The 23,761-nt window shown below is 39.0% G+C and overlaps 1 protein-coding gene across 1 annotated transcript in view; it reads right to left on the bottom strand.

The window, feature by feature from the left end:
- Positions 1–239: 239 nt before the first annotated feature.
- LOC133118604 (VPS10 domain-containing receptor SorCS3-like) overlaps positions 240–23,761 on the bottom strand; it is a 133,106-nt gene continuing 109,584 nt past the window's right edge. The window contains exons 17-27 of the mRNA XM_061228713.1: positions 23,016–23,129; positions 20,937–21,108; positions 14,642–14,828; positions 13,653–13,786; positions 13,170–13,293; positions 12,861–12,973; positions 9,307–9,438; positions 8,872–8,971; positions 4,604–4,709; positions 2,883–3,043; positions 240–1,968 (exon numbers count right to left, since the gene is read on the bottom strand). Coding sequence (XP_061084697.1) covers positions 1,904–1,968; positions 2,883–3,043; positions 4,604–4,709; positions 8,872–8,971; positions 9,307–9,438; positions 12,861–12,973; positions 13,170–13,293; positions 13,653–13,786; positions 14,642–14,828; positions 20,937–21,108; positions 23,016–23,129 — 1,408 coding nt within the window. The 3' untranslated portion in view covers positions 240–1,903. The remainder of the gene's footprint in view (positions 1,969–2,882; positions 3,044–4,603; positions 4,710–8,871; positions 8,972–9,306; positions 9,439–12,860; positions 12,974–13,169; positions 13,294–13,652; positions 13,787–14,641; positions 14,829–20,936; positions 21,109–23,015; positions 23,130–23,761) is intronic.

The raw sequence follows: 23,761 nt of genomic DNA, 5'->3' as shown, positions 1-23,761 counted from the left end.
CATAATTTGCCACGTGAACACACTACAGAAATGAACTTAATATCATTTTAAAAATACATGCACGCACACACTTGCATAATGCACTTGGAATGACACTTGAATTGAAAATATAATTTAAAAGGAGCAATAAGTATGAGGCCAGTATTTCAACATTTACTTGAACAAAACTGACGATAAACACTTCAGCATGTAGAAAAATACATTTATTTGAAACAGTTTCAAAATGACTCTCTTTACAGAAGTAATTTGAAGATGAATTAAATTAAAAAGCATGCAAGTGGATTCTTAATGATTTGAACATTTTGTGCTGTAAATTATATACAGTAGTTGTTTGCCATTACTGTAGAAATATATTTTCATTGCAAGGCTAGTCTTCAATATAGGATAATTCTGCACCATTTCTATGGCAAGTAAAGCTACCAAGCTACCAGACTGCTGATATAGCACATGATATTTTAATGTGCAAATACATGGCAGAGCAGTCGCCTAATATCCAATGCACAAATTAATGTGTCAGCAATAAAGAAAATGAGTTTCATTTACTCATGTAAATGTGTGATTGATAAATAAAATGCATAAATTTATTAGGGGGCAAACAAATGAAGTCTTTATCGGTTTGAGATTTAATATCAATCTACGGAATGAATATGCAAAACGCAATTCAAATAAGCTATCCTTTTGAGCATGTACAAAAATGGAACAAATCGATGACTTTACAACATTTATATATACAGGATATTGTCAGCGTTAAGAATCCAGCCCCAGTGACAGGGATGGAATCCGTGGCTCGTAAGATCAAAAAGGTATCTGAAATACAGTATACACAGGCCCATTTTGTCCTTCATAGTTACATAAATGTAGAAAGTTAAGAGACTGCTTATTTACAGAGAAACATAGAAAATATTGTAAAGACAGATAAGATAGTCTAGTAATACATCCATTAGCATTGGTGCTGATAACGACTAAATTCCATTCCTTTGACCAAACACCTTGAACATTTTTATGACACACTTTGTGTTTATGGCCTGTTGGCAGGGGTGAATGAGGAAATCTTATGAAGGGCATATTTCTACATTGTAAGTGTCTTAGAAAATACATAGGATAGTGCAATGTGCACTCCAGTGGACCCTAACAGCTTGGTATTCCTGTTTGTAGTAAAGAATATTAAATTTCTAACAGCAAAACAAACAGGCCAATGAACACAAAGGCATATCTAAGCAAAATCTAAAGCTATATGTGAATAAATACAAGGATACCAACATAATTGATTAAATATTGGGATGGTGTGAAATGTATATTTAATAATTTCATCACAGCTTGCTATGGTTGTCAGTAGAATGAATGCATAATTAAAGTGTAAAATAAAATTGAACCATAGTCACAGAGTGGTCAGAGGCTGAATACACGGTCTCTTCCTGCATTGACGATATTGACCACTGTCATAGGGGTCAAAACAATGTAACTGCACAATCTGAATTGTCACTTAAACTTGCTATCTGGAACAGCAACAAAAAATGAATGAATAAATAAATAAATAAATAAATAAATAAATAAATAAATAGCACTGCACTGAATTATCCTTTGGTATCCATCTCAACAGACATCCATCTCATACTTAAAAAATAAATGTAAAAAAATAAATCAATACAGACGAGTTCACAATCCCATTTTTGTGGTTTATGCTTTGTCAAAGATTTATATACATTTTAAAAATCCTTGTTAAGGAGAACAAGGCAGAACCTACAGATCTTGTAAAACCCATGCAATCTGTATACACGAGTTCTTACGAAATACGTGACTTGTTTTTTGATGTATACCAAGTTTTAAAAAAAAAGAAAAGAAGAGAAAAAGGCAGAATTACAGCACGTTGCAGTTTGGTTTTAAACACTAGTGCAGTTTGGTTTTAAACACTAGTGCAGTTTGGAATTACCCTTCGGTTTTCACATCCGCTGACGACCCCAAGTCCCCCTGGAGAAAGGAAATAAACAGACAAGGGTTTACTTTAGCCTCAGAGCTTTCTTCTGAGATGACAACTTGGCATTTTTCCCCTAAACGAATAATTCCACTATGAATGTTATTCAATAACTCTATTATGATTGTATTGTCAGTGGACAGTTGACTTTGTTACTTTGTCCCAGAATGCATCAAAAAATAGAGTAAATGGGTGTTCTGTAACTCAAATGTCACTTTCAAAATCAAGATTTGTTCTTTTTCTGGTATCACTATTTGACACTATATTCATGCATTGGTCCCTGCCGTACATGCGTCATAACTTGTGACAAGCCATGCGAAAAGCTAATGTCATACAACTTTTAATTCTTCTGACAGTGGTATAATCATTTTGAATGGATATGTGAATTTGCCAGCGTTGAGCTACCTTAGGACAGCTGTCATAATAAGGGTCTCCACATTCACATTTAATGCAAGCTATCAAAACATCCCCATCATAGCAAGAGAACAGTGGCACTTTTAAAGTGGATATTATTTTTTATTATCTTATAGCATCGTAATGCTTCAAGAGAGTGTCATGACCTCAATTCAGATTACTGTAAGCCCACACTATAACAGCCTCTAGGCTATAAGGCTCTAGCCCTTTGGGGGGGGGGGTTGCAAGTGCAGCATGTGTGTCTGCTTTGACTGTGCCAATTATTTATTTAATGAGCTCCATAGTTGGCACTGTTGACCAATACAAACTGATAAAAATATGAAATTCCAATTGCATCTTTTGGTAGGAAAAAGACAGATACCGTATGAAGACTTCATGGATAGGTCTAACTGTGTCCCAGTTTGGACAGTATTCCCCAGAGTCAGGTTTCTAAACGCTGCCTGTCGTTGCTGTACAGGCCCCGGTGACCCAAGGAGAATCATCTCTTCCATCTCACCTCTCATTCGGGCTTCCAGCTCCTTCTCCATGTGCTCCTTGGAGGCTGAGAACTCGTTAAGGGGCATTTTGGGTATGTTCTCACGTTTGCTAACAGAGCCAATCATCTCCTGTTCTTTCTCGTGGTTTACTTCTGCGTAAATGTTGATCCATGGTATTTTTCTAAACAAATAAATACACAAAGGAGAGAAATTACATGTTTTGCATATTTCGCAAATACAGCCCTAGGCTGTGATAATTGTGCTGCCTCTTCTGATAAAATAAATTAAAAATTACCTATTAAAATAATGCTTGTTAGTTCATTAAGTATTTGCCACTAGTGCTTGGCAATCTGAGCAAGAATCTTTACAAATATTATGGTTCTTTGAATTTCTTTGTCCAAACTCTGTTGGAGATATTATTCATAGCGAAAGTAACTTTAGAAGTGTTCTCTTCATAATTAAATGCAACTTCATTTTTTTTCAGATAATTACATAACCTGAAATACGAAATATAATATTGGTATTTCTGCCCCTCCTGTCAGATTACTGGGTATCTGATACCTTTATCATGTCATCAACGATATTCCCTGTGTAATATGCAACGATATAAATCCATGAAGAGGGACATCCTCAGCCATCAGGACATTATCAATGATTCCCTTCCCCAAAGCGCAGAGGTACAGACGCAGTTATGCATAATAAACAAGAAATACCATTTTCACATTTGTCTCAGTTGTGGGGGGAATATTAACAGGCTTCAGCACGGCGTGGATTGAGTGTTCATATTTTATTGGACGCAGAAATATAACACTGAGGCTGGACTTGCTATATCCTGCCAGCCAGGGTAGGGTGTTTAATCCTGAGTAGGGTGGGTCTGGGTGTCTGGGATTAACAGTGCATAATCACCCCTAAATTATTTAGCTGCTGTCTACAGGTCACAGGTGACTATTGTCGGCAGACCTGGGTGAAATGCATGATTGTTGAGGATTCAAATAGTTTTCTGTGCTCTTTCCAATCACTTTGTTTTTTCTCCTCTTTTCTTGTTCCCTTCCCTACTCCTAGGCTAGAAAAATAGGCAAGATGACAAAATTGAGAAACGGTGAAGTCCTTTGAAAGCCACGTCAGTCACAGACGTGGAGGATGGCAAGAGGTGGATCCACAGGTCGATCATTTAGAAGTCACACTTTCCAAAAAAAAATACTTCTGCAAAGGATGCGCTCATGTTTCAAGGACATTTTGTGAGTTCCTAACTTCTACTTCTAGCTCCTAGAAGGAACATTGAAAGTCTTGGAATGTCCTTAAAGTTGGCAGATGTCGATCGATTTCAGGGTCAGGAGCAAGGAAAAGAAAAGAAAAAAAGAAGAAGAAAAGTGAAAAATAAGCGAATGGAATGAACTTGGGGTTTGCGCTTTTTGAGAGTATTTCATAGATTCCAATAGACCAGACAAGCTGAGTAAAGCATAGAAAAGTCATGGAATCCAAAACAATTACGCATTTGTTCTGAGGTCTGAGCATCAGAGGGAAATTGAACGGCACTCGATCTTTTATACAACACCATATGCCTAGTAGTATAGAAAATAATCACTTGTCCAAAGGCTAGTGTCCCAGAAGCACTGATGCAAGAACACAGGACAACGGGCAGATTGCTAAAAAGGGGACAACATGGAGGTGAAATTGCAGTGACTGCTGACTACAAATGAACACTGGGATAAGCTGAATGTGGGAATCGCAGGGAACATACCTTTTAAACTTGTAAAGTAAGAAGACGACTAAACCCAGCGCCACCACAGATAAAAGCATGAGCATAGCTGAGCTGCTCTGCCTGGAGCTGGAGTCCACCAGGGGAGCTGCAGAGGAAGCAACACGGCGGCCATTTTAGAGACGGGGCCTCACACAGTTTAAATTAAAGAGTGCATTTGACCAAATGGTAAATGGTTGGCATTTATATAGCGCCTTTATACAAAGTGCTGTACAATTGATGCTTCTCATTCACCCATTCATACACACACTCACGGCGATTGGCTGCCATGCAAGGCGCCAACCAGGCGCCGACATTTGGGGGTTAGGTGTCATGCTCAGGGACACTTCGACACAGCCCGGGCGGGGGATCGAACCGGCAACCCTCCGACTGCCAGACGACTGCTCTTACTGCCTGAGCCATGTTGCCCCACGCAACACTACCCCATACATACCAATTACTGTTAGCCCTCCTACTTAGCCCCCTGCCCTCCACCCTCCCCACAAAATGAATGAACGAACAATGAGCAGAGTATTTTGCTATGTAGGACATGTGTTAACCTTTTCTCTAAAACATAGCTCTAAAACCCCAGAAGCTTGCTATTAATGATGACATATAAATTAAGTATACACATAAACAGCAGTCATTTTGCTGCTTTTTTAGACCTTTTCAAACTTGTGGATGGAGTTCCAGGCAAGGACATATTTATGCTATCCTTTAATGGGCTTGTAAAAAAAAAAAGGTTAAGTACACTATGTGAAGTACAAGTAATAAAGGGTAAAAATTAATCTTGCTGTAAGATTTTATTTTGCACTAAACCATTAGCGACAATTGGTTTGACATTCACAACACAATAAAACTGAGAAAATACTGACATTTAAATGTTTTTATGCATAATTTACGCACACAATTGTATATCTAATGGCATGCTTTGTTTCCTGAAAGGAATATATTTATTGGAGTGCCTTTCCCCAGCCAAAACGCAATCTGTTTGCACTGTTAAAAATGGCTTGTGTCATAAGAATCTCAATTATACTGCAACACATTCAGTTCAGGGGCTCAAATGAAGCTAGCAGGACTTTTTTTTTCTTTTTTGAAGATATCAGGATTTATCTCCAGGTTTAATTTGGTTTCTGGCAGTGTGAGGTATTGCAAGATTAATACTGTGAACTTGAATGGTCCATCCCAGTCAAGGTAAAATAATCACAGCTCCTTACGAATATTAACCAAAAATATGTAACGGACCTGGGTTGAATAAATGGTATGTGCCAGAGCAAGTTCAGTTAGGGAACCCGACCAACTTCACCAGCGATCACATACAGGGCCATGTTCAGCCCCGACAAAACATACCAAAACCTTTATTACCTTTATTTAAACAGACACGGTGGCGTGCTGAACATCCTGATACAAACTGTGGGTGGACTGATTGACATAGAACGATTTGCTCCTATGGCGTCTGAGAAGGCGTTCTCCAGCCTTTAAAGCGTAGGCCTACGTCATTATTGTTTCGGGATACACCCCCGACACACCCACCAAACGGGAGCAAACATACCTCAAAGCCTGTTGTAAAACGTTACACACCTTTGGGAGCAAACATATCATACAACACAGAAACCGTCGCAAAACGTTTTCAGACTGAACTTCCATAATCAAGCAATCACATACACGCAACACTACCCCATACCTACACAACACTAATGGAGCGCCTTCTGATATCAACAGTCAGACATCCCCAGGGCTGGTCATTGCCGCCACTGCTTTACTTGCTACTGCAATATTGCTGCTCACCCTCCACCATCCCAGCTGCCACCTGCTGTTTGGATCTACTTCTAGGTACTGGGGGGGCATTGTTTTGGAATTAAATACTTCTCTACACTTTACTGAGTTTGTCTGGTGTAATGGAAGCTATGAAATACTCTCAAAAAGCCTCGCCTTCTGGTGTTGTTCTAAATCAAATCGAGCACCGAAACGTATTCGAATCCAAAACAACTACATATTTGACCTAGGCCTGGTGACTAAACTGGGTTTTTGTGTGCCACAGAGTGGGACTGGTCAGAATAGCAGTTCAAGGTTGTGAACCTAACTCACTCTGAATGAGGTATACTGTGGAAGTTTCCAGTTGTTTCTGGGTGCAGTATAAAATGGTCATATAAGCATTTTTTTTGTATCCCTCCAAGTCGTTATTGTACCGTTCTTTCCAGCAGCATTGCTCACCCTATAGCCCACCAAGGTCCACTAAAAAAAAAAAAAAACATTAAAAATGAGAACCGTTCTGCTGATTCAGCATTTTAAAATGTGAATGCTGTTGAAGGTTACTCATGTCGTGAATGTCGAATTACACTTGGTAATTCAGAAGTGTTAAGGCCACGGGTGGAATCTAAATTCAGAGATGCAGCACTGATTTGGAGCTGCAAACACCTGTATATTAACTACTGATGCATTAATGATACATGCCAGAAATAAGGGAAATAAGGCCATATAAGAGCAAAAAGATTAGCTCCTGCACTCTTCTGTATTCTGGTTGTGTTGCTTCTTGGGTGCCATTAGTGATTTAAAAAATACGATTCCTATCTAGTATATTTTATTGTAAAACTATTCTCCGAAGGTTTGTGGGTGTTTAGAGACACACACTCTCTCCTTCTCGGCTTCCACTATATGTCCACCAGCTGAACTGGTCCGTTCTGTCTGCAGAGTACCTCTCGCAGATCTTTGCTGTAGGCTGACGACCCAGCCGACCAGAGCATCCACTTTGGCGCACCCAAACCATGTTTAATCCAACTCAACCGTGAAACTGTACAGCCAATCAAACAATGCCCTCATGCCCTGCCAAAGCCAATGGTGTGCTGCCCTATGGGTCAGATGTCCAATCAGCCAGCACTGGCCGCACTAGACCAACCAGAAGAAGAAAAGGTGTTTTTAAGGAGAAGAATAAAAAGAATACAAAGAACAGTGACATTTCACATCATTAAAATGATTCAGAACAATTACTATAATTATATTTATTGAAATGGGCTTGCAAAGCGTGATTCTTCCATGGAACATTCACACGATAGGGTGCCTTCCTATTCCTGAGGATAATCTTTTTTCTTTCTAGGATAATTGCCATTGTGGTTTATCATTGTCCGTCCCTTGTTTCATTTTTACACTGCAGTGGTTCCGCCTGTAGAAGCTTGCGACCTTTCCCGAACATCTTAAAGGCTTTCCACCATAAAAGCTTTTTTCTATCCGTTGTCGATATCACAAGGGGTGCCACCCCAGTTAAATGCTGGACTTCTGTTTGGTAGGCAATGCAAAGTGCAGTATGCACATACTACTCCAGGAATGTTACATTGCCAGTGTACACTGATATCAGCCAAATACAGAATCTCTTCATTCTATATGAAGCAAAAAAGACAATACACCAAATGAAATGTAGCAATCACTTTTTCATATGAACAAATACCACATTCAAAATATATTCCCCATGCAATTTCTCTAGCATTGACCATTGAGATCATTTGCCTTGTTTAATTGGGAAGAAACGAGTGTTGCTAATGTGGAGATGTGTAGTTTGTGTGAAGGGCACTTGTGGCAGTAACGCAGGAGAGTTTGAGCGGCATAAACACAAGAGGAGCAGGAGTTTCAGCACAGTTGTCTTTGTTTGCAGTAAGTCGTAAAGTGACCAAATAAAGGAAGCCACACCGACAACCAGAAGAAGGAAAACGTGTGAGAAGGCTGTATGTCGCAGGGAACGGTGGGAACTGAGGTGTAGAATAGACCTTTTACGATGGGCGGCAGCTAAATCCACCAAAACCGCGGAAATCATAGATTTCACTATCAAATAGTCATATTTGGGCCTTTTTGGCTGTGGGTGTGTAGTCAAAGCAAAAGAAGTAGGCACAGTGTACAACGATGAGAGATTTGATCTACAGCCAAGTGCCTTGAACTGTGTTGAGCTGTGGCCAACCATTTAAAGCACGTTGGGAGAATAGATTGCCCAGTTCATGATGGTGAATGAAAACTCCTGCAGTCGGAGAAATCCCAGCCGAGACTCACAATTCCTGCTGGGTCTTGGGGTGTGGGATCTCCAGCCAACTGAAACCCAGCCAACTGGGGCCCATCCCTCAAAGGACTTATATGGCCTTGATGTGGTTGGCTGAACTAGTCGGTAGTGCCACACATTATTTATAATAGGTCATGCTTCCGAATCAACGGTTTGTAAACAGTTTTAATGTAAATAATATTTTTTCAAAACTGAATACAGAAGCCAGTATGAAGAATGTGTGCCTTACCCAAGGTTAACTGTGTGATATAAACAATAACTCGAGCACCCGGTTTCAGCTCAAACTCAACCAGGTTCTGGCTCAGGGCAGTGACAAGGATTTCTGAAATCTGTAGAAAATGGAAAGATTTAGGTATGGAAACATGACAGTATACTGCACATAAAAATCTCAACAGGTTTCCTGAAAGTGATTGAACTCAAATTTGATCTTCAAATCACTTCAAGGTGAAGATAACTTCAGTTTAATATTTAAGAAGAATACAATTAAGCTGTAGGATAAGAACAAATTATTCAATGTATTTTAACATGTGGAATAACACAAATGCTATTAGACCATTTTGTTAACAGCTTGTCACCATCTTGTCTCTAATTTCTTTCTGCATAATTTGAAGCCTCAATGCTAAAGAAAAAAAAAAAGTGTCAGATTGTTAGAAGTGCTGCTTACATGCACCAGATCCTCTTCCCAAGTTGTCCTGCCTTCTGATTGGTTTTTGTGTGGTAGCAGAAAAAGCTCAGCAGCAGTTGGTATCCCAGGAAACACAGCCACCAGAAGCTGCTCTTCAGGAAAATCACAAACCTGTCGAAAGAAATGTTCCATTTGGCATTGGCATCAAAAGTAAAACTCAGATCCCTACTTTTACGCACACCCCCTACAATAATTAACCATTTATATACTCGGTAAGTATGATTTCCTATGTGGATCAGACAAAATTCAATCACTGTCTGATGTTCCACAACATCAGTATTAACATCATGATGAAATAAAGAGATGACAACTATAAAAGAGGCTTAACTACCCTACTTACATAGTCACACTGGATACACTAAGGGATGAGGTTTGGGGAGTTACAGTTGTAGCTCTGCATGTCAAATTTTAAACAGAAAATGTGTTGCTTTATGAAGAGTACAATTTTGTCCTTGAAACATGTTGAATTATTTTATATTCCAGGAATCGAACAATACGTCTACGGTTCATCTTTATCGCTTTTAAGCGGATTGAAAAACTGCTCCAATTTCATGCATACAATTTGTTCATTCATGACATGAAAGATAGTGTCTTTCCACAGCTTTCTTTCAACAAATCTACTCTATTTCCATTGTATAGAATCGTATTCCGCATTGGCTGTCAGACGGAAAACTACTTTCCCCCGGCAGTGCATCCACTTACTATGATACAAATCCTAATGCTGCAGATTAGACAGGCAAAGCTACACCTGCAGTTCAATCAGTAATCCATTTCAAATAAAAGGTCAACACTGCTATAATGTAGCACACGGAAATGGAATGGAGTGTTATAAAGACTTTAGTGCATACTACATTATCATTAAATTGGGCTCCCTGGGTACGATTTTACATTGGATAGGGACATTTGAGTCACAGCACAACATAACTCCAAGGACATACTGTACAGTAGTAGATGTGAACGGTCAGGGGAGTGAGGGATAAGGACACAGCAAATGGACCGAGGGCATCCACAACTTAACCCAGAGGGATAACCACTAAAATCACCAAGCAATAGAAAGGGAGAGGGAAAACACAAATAGAAGAAAAAGCAAAATAAGCGGTCCCCTCAGTGGTCTATAAAAATAACTAAGGAAACAGCACCATGGCATATCTAATAGAAGGACAAAACAGAAAGCCAGAAAGGGAAACCACGCAGGGAGTTCAGGAAAATGACATGCAGTAAAGTGAGTCTGATGAAACAAAAGAGACGAAACAACCTTCCACAGAGCTAAGAATTTTTAAGAGAACCAACTAAACGGTGACCAAATATCGCAGATAGGATCGACACGGTAACTTCTGCCGATTCAGCCGCCCCTACACACCAGCATGCTACCTCAAGCTCAGCAGTGCGTCTGCAGTGAGCCAAGCAAACAGGGAACTTAATATAGATCCCACACAACTGAAACCCATCAGGGGTAATTAAGCTCAGAGAAACCAATGCTCAGCCTCCCAGTGGCCCAGAGCAGAACCACACTGGGCCACCACCCCACATGAACCTCGTAGGGAAGGAATCACACATCCACACAATGAATATCCGTCCATCCATCCATCCGTCCGTCCACCCAACCGTCCATCCATCTGTCCGCTTATCTCCTTGTGGGAGTGGGGGTGTTGGGAGTGGAGCCTATTCCAGCATGCATTGGCCAAGAGGCAGAGATACCCCCAGGGCAAGCCGTCATTTCATCGCAGGGCTCAAACACTCATATCTGAACTCTTAAAATCATTCATTTGTTAGTTGGTAAGCTATGTCAAGTGTGCCAGATTCTGTCCTGGAGCACCATTTCATGCATCAGTGTTGACTTATGGATCTCAATATATGAGTATCTGCACATTCAAGCAGCCTTGTTCCAGAATGTTCCACAGTCTCATCTGCCCTTTCCCTTAATAACTTTTATTTAATTAATTTCCAGTGTGAAATAATGACTTGATTTCCCTATGAAAATGACATGAATATCAGTTATCCAGGACACTGTTTTACGGAGTAATGTGTACCAGAAATCAGGGGAGGACTTTCATATTGAGGTGATTATTACTACAGATAAATGACACTCCTGCATTGGGAAAGCACCTCGGGATCATGATTCACCCTGTGAATATTAAGCTTAAAAGACTTAAGTGCTTTTGGTGTAATCAAATACATACAGCAGGGTCAACAATGGCTCATCCAGGAGTCACAAGGAGTTCTGTCTGTTCTAGTTTCTCAGCACTTATCTGTAATCAGCTGTGTTAATTAGCTAATCAACCCACCTCACCTGCTTCCTTGGGTCTTAATGAATTAATACAAATGGATTTTTTATGCTAAAACAAAAACGAACAGACTGTGCGACTCTTAACAACCAGGGTTGGTGACTTCTTGTGACCTTGTCCTTACCTGTGGGGAGCTAAATTAAATTTGAATGCCATGCGTGTGTGTGTGGTGGCTTTTTCAACTGCAATGGTACATCAATAATGCGTGATGGAAGAGATTGTCATATTGAACAATTTAAAAATAGCTTCAAGGTAATTGAACGTTATCATAATGTTCTTATGATAAATATGGTTAGTTCCTAAAACCAACAGATATGCCTTAATAGGTTTAATATTTAACGAGGCATGCCTTAAATGTACCTTACAGATAATGAAACTGTTATAGGATAGATGGATGTCTTGAAACTTTATTTAACCATTAGCCACCTCCAGTAAGGGAAAGTTGTGTCGCTTTTCCCCTTTAAACAGCTGGATATTTCCTTAAACAATTAAAGTTCCTCAAAAAAACCTTGAGTTGCAAGTCTTTCCTTTTCCGAGACGAGTGGTTCCTAAACTCGGTCTTGGAGTATCCCCATGTATGCTGGTTTTTCGTTCCAACCAACTTTTAACAAACTGTTAATTCCGCTTGACTAGGCACGTTGAGTTTAGAGGGACTACTTACCCTCATAAACCACATTTTGTCAGATAGCTATGCATACCATAAAGAATAAAATTCCCTTGTTCATATTGTGCTTATCGTGCTATATTGCAAACAATGCATACATTGCATAATAAGTGGAAAATGCTTAATTATTAATAACGGATCAAATTAAAGACTGAAGTGAATAAATAGGCTCCTAATTGGTGAATGTGTTGACAACTGGCCACCAAAGCTAACCATTTGGAAGATAATTAATAATTCAAAGCAAATGAAAACAAGGGAAACCTGCTTTGTGTTGATACATTTAAGTAAAAAAAAGTTCAACTGCATAATTATGAGCCTATTAGTTAACCTCTTTTTCACCACTTCTTATGCAATTGTTTACAAGATGGTGCAATAAGCACAATATGAACATGGACATTTTGTTCTTGATGCAATTGCAAAGCTAATTCAAAGCTTGTTAAAATGATTTGGTTGAAACAAAAACCAGCATACACAGGGGTACTCCTGGACTGATTTTGGGAACCACTGTCCTGGACAATAATGAATATAAATCGAAATTCAAATGAAAAGTGGTAATACAGATGTCAAGATGGAGCCATACATACTTTTAACAAGGCCTTCTTGATCACAACACTGACATCCAGTCTCCACTCAGGGATGTCTGGGTTATAGTCATCCAGATTAGGGGAGAAAGATAAAAGAAGTGATTTGAAGAATTCTGTGGAAAGATGGGAAAGCGGGTTTTATTTTTTCAAAGTCTTATGGACTCCACTCTGATATCAAAGTATCTTCTCATTTGTAATGAATCATCAGTGTGCAGCATTATTTAGTAATACATTGATTAAACCGAAGGGAAAAAAACTTTGTAAAGAAAGAAAGGCTTAGCCCAAAAAGTGGACATATGAAAAGATTACCTTGAACGGCTATGTGCTTTGTGTCTTGCAGTATGGTATTCCCAGAAGACACCTGGACCGTGACAGTGTTAATTCCCTCATTAACAAAAGTATAAGGGATGCTTCCTTCCAAGGTTATTATTGGCTGGATATAGAAAACAGAATAACAATTTCCCATCAAACCCTGATTATTACTACAAAACCATATATTTAAATTAAAAACAAGGCAGACATAAGTTTGTTCACATCTGACCGGGGGCAAATTCGTAACTGTTTTGGATTCAAATACACTGTCTACACTTTACTGAGCTTGTCTGGTGTTTTGGAACCTCTGAAATACTCTCAAAAACTGCAAACCCCGCCTTCTGGTCCTCTTGGTTGGCTCAATAGCACCAGGTTAGATCAAGCAAGCAAAGAAAAGTATCTGAATCCAAAACAATCACGTATTTGACCCAGGTCCAGTTCACATCCAACAGGAAAGGTAAGACAGGGATGGGGAATAACCTCCGTGCTGTTTCCAAACCACCAGAAGAAAGGCGATGTTCTGGGTTGGCTGGGCCAGACCATGGCAGTGAGATTGACTTCCGTGTTCTTTATGGCAACGAAGGGCGCAGAGAGGTGGATGCGCTCTGCGGGACCTGAATAACAACAGCCATTTAGACACAAAGCAGCAAAGCCCACTAACAGCCACATAATGTCTTTAATCCCACTCGAGCAGCATTACTATAACTCACACCCTGCCTGGGTGTTTCATTCCTGCTATGTTTTAAATGCTCAGCTGTGTGCAGTCTAAATGTTTATTCAATATCCCATGCTGGAAAGGAATCAAAGGCAAATCTGCATTCATGGCCATTTTTCTTTTTGATCATTTTAATTTAAATATCGTCTATTGTAACCTCTAAGACCTGCTGTCCCCTGTAGAGGCCATGAGTCTCTGGTGTTAATCGCAATAATCATGTATTCTACTATGATGAATCCTGTTCTTCTATGTAGATGAAAAAAATTAATAAATAATATTTAAATATTTAAAATATATATATATTTCAATGTAATGTAATATTTTCACAGCAGCATGTTTTTGTCATCTAAGACAATCGTATTATATCAGAAAAAAATCATATTTGTGATTAATGTCTTTTTTCTATCAGGACTGATATACTAATATCAATCCACATAACCATCTTTACATTTGAACAAACCAATGGTTTAACAGTTTAGCATGCGGTCAATATACCTTCACTCCATAAACTGGATAGTTATAATAATAGGATATATTTTTGTGTACTATAGTTTCTCATGCTATATGGTTTTTCCACGGCATTGACATTGACATACTGTATTCATAAATAATCTGTATAGGAATGCTGAAAAGCATTGACATTGAACCACTGCTTCTCAGTGAATGCTTAATGAATACAGGCCCTGAACTACACCTGTATTCAAACAAACCCATGCCAATCACTAATTTTGAATACAACCTTGTATTCACGTACTTGTGATGTGTAAGTAGAGGGTGTTACTGTCAACCCCAAGGCTGTTCAATGCAAGTGCAGTCACTCGAAATATCCCCGCAGATCTGTACATGTGCTTGATTCCATCCACTGTCCAGCTGAGGTTTGAATATGAAACAGTGTTCCCATCCCCAAAATCCAGTTGGATATTGGTTCTCATTGAATCCCCCTGTAAATAGCAAGAGAAACCATATATCAGTCCATCCATATGCTTCGATAGTGAAAGAAGTAGTTTTTTTATACACGCATTATTATTAGAAGAGACGGGTGTGCCTCTGCCAAGATTCCAATTTGCTAGGAAACTGCAAGATGGCTGAATCATCTCTACTTAAACCAAACGGGGGGGGTGTGGGTGGGGGGGGGGGTCCTTCTTTCTTTACATCTCGTTCCAAAATAGTCTATTTTCAAAATTGAACATGCCATTATATGGCTATGGACATAACTTAAAGACTTTCTCTACCATCATTTAAACCATGAACAATTTCAGATTTTCACATAATTGTTCGTCATTATCCCCGTATCATGATTTCTCTCCATTTGCGTAAATGATGGCATCAGTTCTCGAAATTAATTGAGCTCTATCCTAAGTCTATAACCACAAAAGTTACACCCTTTACAGGTGGGGTGCTCTATATAGAACTGTCAACAACTTAAGCTACAGTACATTACAAAATGACTGAAAGGTCAGTTGGAGGGGTGTTCTGTCCAACGAGGAGGAGAATGCTTCACGATATTTCCTATAGGACAAATCAGAATGTTTATTTTTGTAAACAGAGGTCGCGAAAATACTTCCGGGTTGCCACTCAGCGGCGGAACAAAATAATGTTACTTAAAAATCAACTGAATCACAGCTGTGTAGAAACAGCTAACTTAGTTAACTACGCTGCAATTCCAAATGAAATCAGACACATAGTGGATTGGGATGTTTCTGATTCTTAAAAGGGAGGATAACCTGAACACAAACTAATATTGTGTTCAGTGTGTGATACAGTACATGGACAAAGTGTAGAACAGACATGCAATTTCAGTGAAACAAGCATCTATACTCAGAATAGTGGTTATTGCCCACCCGGTGACAATTTAAGTGTATTAATCTTATGGATTTTGTTTATAATGTGAAGATCATACTTCCGGAGCTTTATGTAGTAATGGTTAAGATATCCCTGTGTAGCATTGATTAAAACAATAATATTGGGTTGTAATACAAACATTAAGAAGACAGCATATTTATACATGTGAGAAGATGGATTTTGTTCTAATTGCATTGAGCTTGTTATCCTATATGAAAGGTAGGATGAGTATTGAAATGGGTGCATCACATATACGTATTATATTCACACATGCTGATGAATGTACTACATACTGTATAGTATGAATGAATACATCCATGGAGGTGGATGTGTAGCCTATTTTGTTACCATATTATAAAAATGCCATGTGTTATTATATTATGTATGATATATTGTGTTATATTTTGGCAAGATAAATATTGCTTTTGTCATGCCAATAGAGATAGATTGAACTGAACTGGGCCTATACAATGGACTGCAGATCCTTTGGATAGCTGGTTACAGTGGATGCAAATGACTGGGCGAACGGTGAGTGTAAATTTAAATGCACACATTACTGGTTGTTTAATTTTAACTTGAGAAGCCATCTTGCAAATGATCTCATGGATCCAGCAGGTTCACTGTCTCAGCTGGCGCTACATCTGGCACCCAGCTAGGTTAACACTGACAGAAGTTCTGGAGAATACCGCTTCAAAAAGCCCATTACGCTGAACAAACTCAAAACCCCCTCATCTGCTCCAGCACAGTGCACCCCAATTCAGTCGGGATATTAATTTGTAACACTGCCTTATGAAGCAGGAGCTTTAAAGTGTCACAACAAATCCACGCATTTCTTTCCGGCCCATTGTTTGCTGTCAAGCGTCATGGGGTGTGAGAACACGTATAATTGCTATGGGTGGCTCTAAGACGCGTCAAGTTTCGCCTTGTATAATGGAAATATGAACCAAGGAGAGCCAAAGACAACGATCCATTTTTGTGAGAAAGCCCAAAGACTCCTAATTGAAAATGTAAAGTGATTAAACAAAAAAAGACAATACCTTCAAGACAAAAAGAAGTACATTTGATACAAAATTCTTGGTTAAGGCAGCTGGGGCTTGTGTCTCAACATCACTTTTTCTTAATCATGTTGTTCTGTATGATACTCACATTTCCACAAACAAACTTCAGTTGAGATTTTCACTTGGCTTAAAAATTTCAAAAGTAGTTCTAAATAATCTACACTGTTAATGCAGATTAGTGTTATAAGCTATATACCGTATATCGCTTATAACACTGTATATGCTATATACTGTATACATTGTATTGGTACTGTTGCCCTACTGAAACAAGATCATTGTGATCCTTGTTTGTGAACTTAATGATTGCAAAGTCATTAAGACCCATCAAATTTATTAGTCCCATCAAATTGTATGGGGTATAGTGGTAACTGGTGATAGCAAGGTATTCTCTGCCTTCATGAAAATAAGGTTTATGCCTAACATTATGGGTTTTAATACTTTAAATCAGGACCCAAATTAGAAATACTTTTTCCTTTCTTCTGTTTAATTTGGCATCTCCAATCCCACCCAAATGTGGAATGTCCAACATGCAAACTTTGTACAATGGTGCTCATATACAGCCCCTGCTGTCAGATCTGGAGTGAAGGCAATCAACAATTCACCTCTGAAACATGCGTGTGCCTGGTGATCCTTTCCACACTGCAGCCTCAGGCTGTGCACATACAGAGTAGGGGTGGAGGAGACCCACTCATACGCATGTGCAGAAGAGCTCACCTCCTGACTCTATCCCACCTATATCCCAGAGCTGGTACTGCCATGGGTCAGATTCAATCCGAGACTGTGGTGCTCACTCATGTGCTTTTACTGAGTGAACTACCCACCACCCACTATAAACCTTTTTTGCATTTTTAATAATGGGACCCCAAATGAAATGAAATTTAGTTCACATGCTTGCATATCCTACATAGGACTACAGACTCATTGTAGGTTCCACCTCACACGGCTGTGATTACTTTTGGCCGACGGCCCACAATTTAAGAAACGCTGCTGAACATTTAAATCATGATCATTTTTCTAAATCCATGGCATTATTAAGTCACCCTTCGGCAAATGTATCAATGAACACCTTATAATCTCTCTTGCATTTCTTCTGGTCTGGTCTGGCAGCAGTGGCATTAAGACTCAGAAGACATGCTCTTTATTAATGGCAGAATTATGCCCACAGCTGTTTCCATCAGGCAAAGCTTCACCACAGCACCACTATGCAGACAAAGGTTCAATTTCTGAATTGCAACACTCAGCTACCAAACCGAAATCACATGTCAAATACACTTACCATATGACACACGTTTATGCTTCTTTCTGACATTGCTTCTTCAGTAAATAGGATTTAGGGGGTCAAACAGCAGGGCGGGTCGCCAAGGCAACTCGATCGGATCATGTTAAAAGTGCGACTGTAAGGGAGCTGCAGTGGCGTGAGGCTAAAGTAACGGATCTCCATGCCGGCATCAGTTGCACACCGAGGACCAGGGTTCACGTCCCGTTCCTGCCAAAGCCAAGTTTGGCTGGCTCACGTGGAGTGACATAATTTGTTTGCCACTCCGAGGAAGAAACTCAGCCGGGGTTAGTAGAATTGCTACATACAGTACAACAGTACAACATACAGGATACAGTACAGTATCCAGTCGCTCTCTGGATTTCCAGAGGGATGGGGTCATAAGCAATGTATCCCCAGCTAATGCGAATAATTGGAATAGATAGGGTACGATTGGCAACCAAATTGGGAGAAGGGAAAAAAGAGAAACAAATAAAAAAAATGGTGCCTATAAGCACTGATAGCTAGTTTTATGTCAATTGAACAAAGATTGGGTGTAACTGAGATATGAGCTCACATCCTGTTTAGGTCATTTGCTATTGATTGAATTTAATGGATGAATATTTTTGATATAGTGGTCAAATGACACAGCCACATTCTCAGGAAGGGGTCCTGAGTCCAGTTGGTTTCAACACATCAAAGTTAACATGCCTGTTTGGCTTATGTTTGATTGGCTGTACTGAACAAACAATTTAGAAAATCAAAAACCCAAACTTTTGTGAGGCTTGGTCTGAAGATCATCCGTGGCAAATTTGTTGACAATTAGGCAAACTTGTGCCTGTGAAACATTTTTAAATCTTTTGATAAAATACACTGTGGCGGCCACATCAATTAGGTTAAGATGAAAAGTTATCTCGGCCTTGGGACTTTTCACTTCCATTTTCTATTGACTGTAATGGATGAATGCTTTTGTCTGTGCTAAGGGATCTCCCAAGATACAACCACACACAAGAATAACTTTTTCAACAGTTATTGGGAAAAACGTGTTTTTACTTATTACAGTGGTAAAATGACTTTTTGCACATGTTCAGGAATTAAGCTACAGGGCGACCTGTAGTGTAGTGGTTAAGGTACATGACTGGGACCCGCAAGGTCAGGCAAGGACTCACTCTGGATAAGAGCGTCTGCCAAATGCCATTCATTTAATGTAATGTAACTCAGGTGCTGAGTCTATGTACTAAGATTGATGTCGATACATCAAAGCGTTGTTGAAATATGAGCTCCCTTCCAGTTGTGATTGGCTGTGATTAAACACTTTAGAAAATCAAAAATCCATCTGATAAGTATTGTGAGACTTGGTCTGAACATAATCAGAGCAAAATTTGGATTGCACAAAATTTGTGGCCTGCGAAAATTTGTACAACTTTTTCAGATAATCCAATATGGGGGAAAATCCAATATGACATTGAACTCGGGCATACAGCTCAAAGCTTACATGCATAAATGTACCTTCAACTTTGACCCTTTGGTGATGCTAGAGCACTCAAGGTGAGACATGAATCATAGTGAAAAGAATCATGAGACTGTCCCTAATCAGTGTGCCAAATTTCTAAACTTTCAGTTCTAAGGGCTGCCATCGACACCCAAGCCAGAAGAAAAAAATGATGATGATGATGAATCATAAGAAAAGGTAGAAACACACTGTGTGCCTATGCAGCTTCGCTGCTTGGCCTCCAATAAATAAATAACAATACATTCATGAATACTAAAGACATTGAAAGAAGATGTTTTCTACTGCTTAAGAGTGAAAGGAAGGGACATTACATTTCATGAATATAAATGAGAGGCGAATTTGGCTGTAATATTTTCCAATGCATGCCACCACTGCCGCTGCCTTGGGGAGTCTTCATCCTCTTCCTTGTCATTTCTGTTCCCGCATGTGGGAGAGCCCTTTTCTTAATGAAGGAAATGAGGCCTTGTTTCTTCGAGTCATCAGGCACTAATGTGACGGCCGTGCCAACGAACGACCCCGAGAGAGGAACATTTACCTCAGTGCGTGTTCAAAGCCTGCTGTCTGGGTATTAGTGTTATATCAATGGAACAGATTCCTTTATCTTTAATGAGATGAACACAGAGGCTGCTGGCTTAGCCTTACCTGCCACTGCATCTCACTTTGTTATATCACAGGTTATGAATGCGTTGAGCTTCTAATATATCTGTTCGATTTTGTGACATCTCCATCTCACACTGACAAGTCAGTTGGTTCAGGTGTCAAGAATATTGCATACATTTATTATATACATACAGCTCACAGCTATTTTAAATCTTGTACATTGCTTTGTAATTCACATTGATATCTCAAATTAAAAAGATGTTGCTTTTTTTGTTTGTTTAAGCATCTTCACTATAAATATATTGGGTAATAAAAACCATACCCGCATGCAAACAATCATCAGCTTTGTCCATATCATGGTCGACCAAACACTTTCAGCGAGTTCAATTTGCAAATGGCCATTGACTTTTTAGGCTTCGCTACAGATTTATTTGATTTATTTTTCAACTCCAGCCATACTTTTACGGGTAATTACAGGGGGGGCCTTGAAAACAGAGACTGAAAGCTTGCATTAAGACCTCTTGCAATGTGACAGCCATCAGCTTTGCTTTCAGGGTATTAAATACACAGTTCCACTGGTCAATAAGTGCCACTCTACAAAATGCAATTAACCAAAATATTTAAATTTGCGTTTTCATACACTCAACTGAACCAGAAGATCAAAACAAGACTTTGAATATCGTACAGGAGGGGGGAATAAATACATAACCCGAGTGATCTTTCAAGCAAAGACAACACAACTCACTAGCTCGATAGCTCGATAGCTCGATAGCCTACTCACGTCTTCCAGCTGCACGAAGAAGGTGACGTTGCTGCCCAGTGCGGCCTCTAGCCTCCCGTCGCTCGTCACAAGCTGCAGGCCTCGAGGGGGTCGGTCTGGGCAGCTCTGCCTCCGGGCTGTGAACACGTCCTGCACTCCTTGAGTGCAGTTATTGGACACCACTTTCCGGTAGCTGTCAGACAGGCAGTTGTGGAAGGAGAAATTAACAAGGTTTATCATACTCGATGGATTTCACATACTTTTAACATTTTTATATGGAGAACAATGTAATTTTATTTCCCGGAAATGTATTCATCATTAAATCTAACTCCTTTAGTGCAGTTATTGGACGCCATTTTCCGATATCTGGCAATAACAGGCAGTGCATTGTGAAAAGAGAAACTAACTAAGCGGTGTTTGTTATACTTATATTTATTGTACCATGATTATTATATATATATATATATATATATATATATATATATATATATATATATAAATATATATATATTTTTTTATTAGTTTGTTTGTTTGTATGTTGAATTTTGCTTAAATTGCATAAGCCTGAGTTAAGCCACCTGAGGTAAAACTTCAGTGACAGCTGAATAGTTCTCTATGTGTGATTATAGCAAAGAAATGATGGTCTTTACTCCTGTTCACTGGAGAAAAGACAGGTGGTGGAGAGCACAGACAGTCGCTATGTTGGAAATGTGCACAAAACGATGGACCAGATAAAAAAAAGAATAGAAAAAGGAAATGCAATATTGTGTTCTGAAGGCAGTAGGAGATTGTTCTCCAGGCTCATATGAGGGAGGAAAGAGTTAGAGGAAGTAGTATGTCCCTGTTTCACCCTGAGAACTGTCTGTGAACACAAAGCAGTAGAGGCGGAGAGCTCGCTCTAAATCATACATAACTTCTCTGATTGCTTTCTCATAATCAACAGACTCGACAAATTATGCATAGCTCACAACTTTTCTTTTCGCATCAGTGTTGTAGCATTATAATACCTCTGTGCACTTCGCATGAAATAACTGTAATGAGGAGTTGCATTATATAACATTTGTTATGTTGGATCAAAGCTTGATTAATTTAAAACCATTTATATAATTTATATACTATTTATATAATTATGAAATGATTTCTTGTGGAGTGCACACTTTTAGAGCTGTAATTAAGTACAATGAAGTGTACTAGAAATTGATGAACTTTGTTTCTGCTTTCATGTTTGTTAATCGGTAAAATAGATCAGGAATAGTTAACCAATAACAGTTTCTGAGTTCGTTTTAGGCTGCAATAAAGAATTTTGAAGAAGTTCTCCTTTAAGCTTGGTTTTGAGAAATGAAAAAGCTGGAGTTCAGACTGATTCAGGGTATTATGTGGTACTATTAGTCCTGAATAGAATACCCCCTGATACACAATCACAAGGTTAGGCCACTCACGATAACTCAAATACTATTATTATATCAGTTTTATCAACAGTATATGCTTAGAAAATGCATACTACACTCAGGGTATTTTGACACTTGGGCAGAGTATGGTTCCCAGTACGAGCGTATAAACAAAAACACATTAGTTTCATTTGGCAGATGCCAAATACATATACTCTCATGGAGTAGAAGGTGTGTTAGCTGACTGCTCTTACCTGTCACAGTTTGAAGGCCAAAATACACAGCACATTATACAGTATGTTGATGTGTACCATATTGATAATATTGTAAGTTATAACTATAAGACTTCCAACTGTCAATAAACTGTGAGATCTACAATGCTTTATACTAAGACCGCTGCATGGTACAATTATCTTTTGAAAAATGTTTCCCTCGAATGACTTTTGAGTTGGTGACTTGAATTCACAGTATAATGTTGTCCAATGGAATTTTTTTGCTTCCCGTAACAAAGAAATGCCAGTGAATGTAATTGAGGGAAAAAGGAATAAATGTTATGTCTATACAAACGGCCGTGACAGCTGGGTACACATTCTGCATGATGGCGAATTTCCGAGCAAATGGCTCTTTTCACGCTGTTTCCATTTCCCATTGTTTTCACTGGGAGTAATCAAAATGGCAGCTGGGTTGTGTCTTACATAATTGCCATACTAACCCAGTACTGTTGAAGTAGCTCTGTCCTTGTCTGCAGCTCTTGGACATGGTCTCTGGGTTGAACCAAAACGCTGGTAAGCAGTCTCCATTCCTGTGACGTTCGTACCCGTAATCACTACCCAAAGAAAAGAGGACCCAGTTTGTAAAATATAGACAGGCTGTTTTTTCAGGAATTTAGACAATACTATCGTTCTGATATAAAGGTTCAAATCAAATTAAGTTATTGTAAACTTATACCCAAACTACATAACCTGAAACTATGAATCAACATACGAGTAGGGGAGTACTCTGAAGACTTGTAACAATATCATTAATTATAATTTAGGTAACCTATATGCCATCTGAATAATACCTAATAAAACCTCTGAGATTATTTACTTAAGTGTTTAAAATATAAACTGTATCTCCATGTGATTCAAGCAAGAATTTATGTTCAGATTCAGGCTAAAAAATGAATTTTCATGAGTCTCATCTGTCCTGAGGTGCTACTATTCCCATACGCATAAACATATCAACATATCTGTGTTTTCATCAATTTTATTTTCAGATATGCTGTAAGAAAATCTTTCTATGGCTGAATCCCCATATCCTTCTCTGTCATGCTAATTATTTTCCCCAGTGACACATTATGTCAAAACTCCTGGAAATGTTTACAGTAGGTGACAGAATAGCTCTAAAAGGTTTATTTGTGGATTTCAAACCAGCTTGGAAGAACGCATTGGACACTGACTCAACGACTCGGAGATT

This window comes from Conger conger, chromosome 18 (assembly GCF_963514075.1).
Source record: "Conger conger chromosome 18, fConCon1.1, whole genome shotgun sequence".
Lineage (NCBI taxonomy): Eukaryota > Metazoa > Chordata > Actinopteri > Anguilliformes > Congridae > Conger > Conger conger.
The sequence above is the reverse complement of the archived record's forward strand: the minus strand, read 5'-3'. Positions and strand labels throughout refer to the sequence as shown.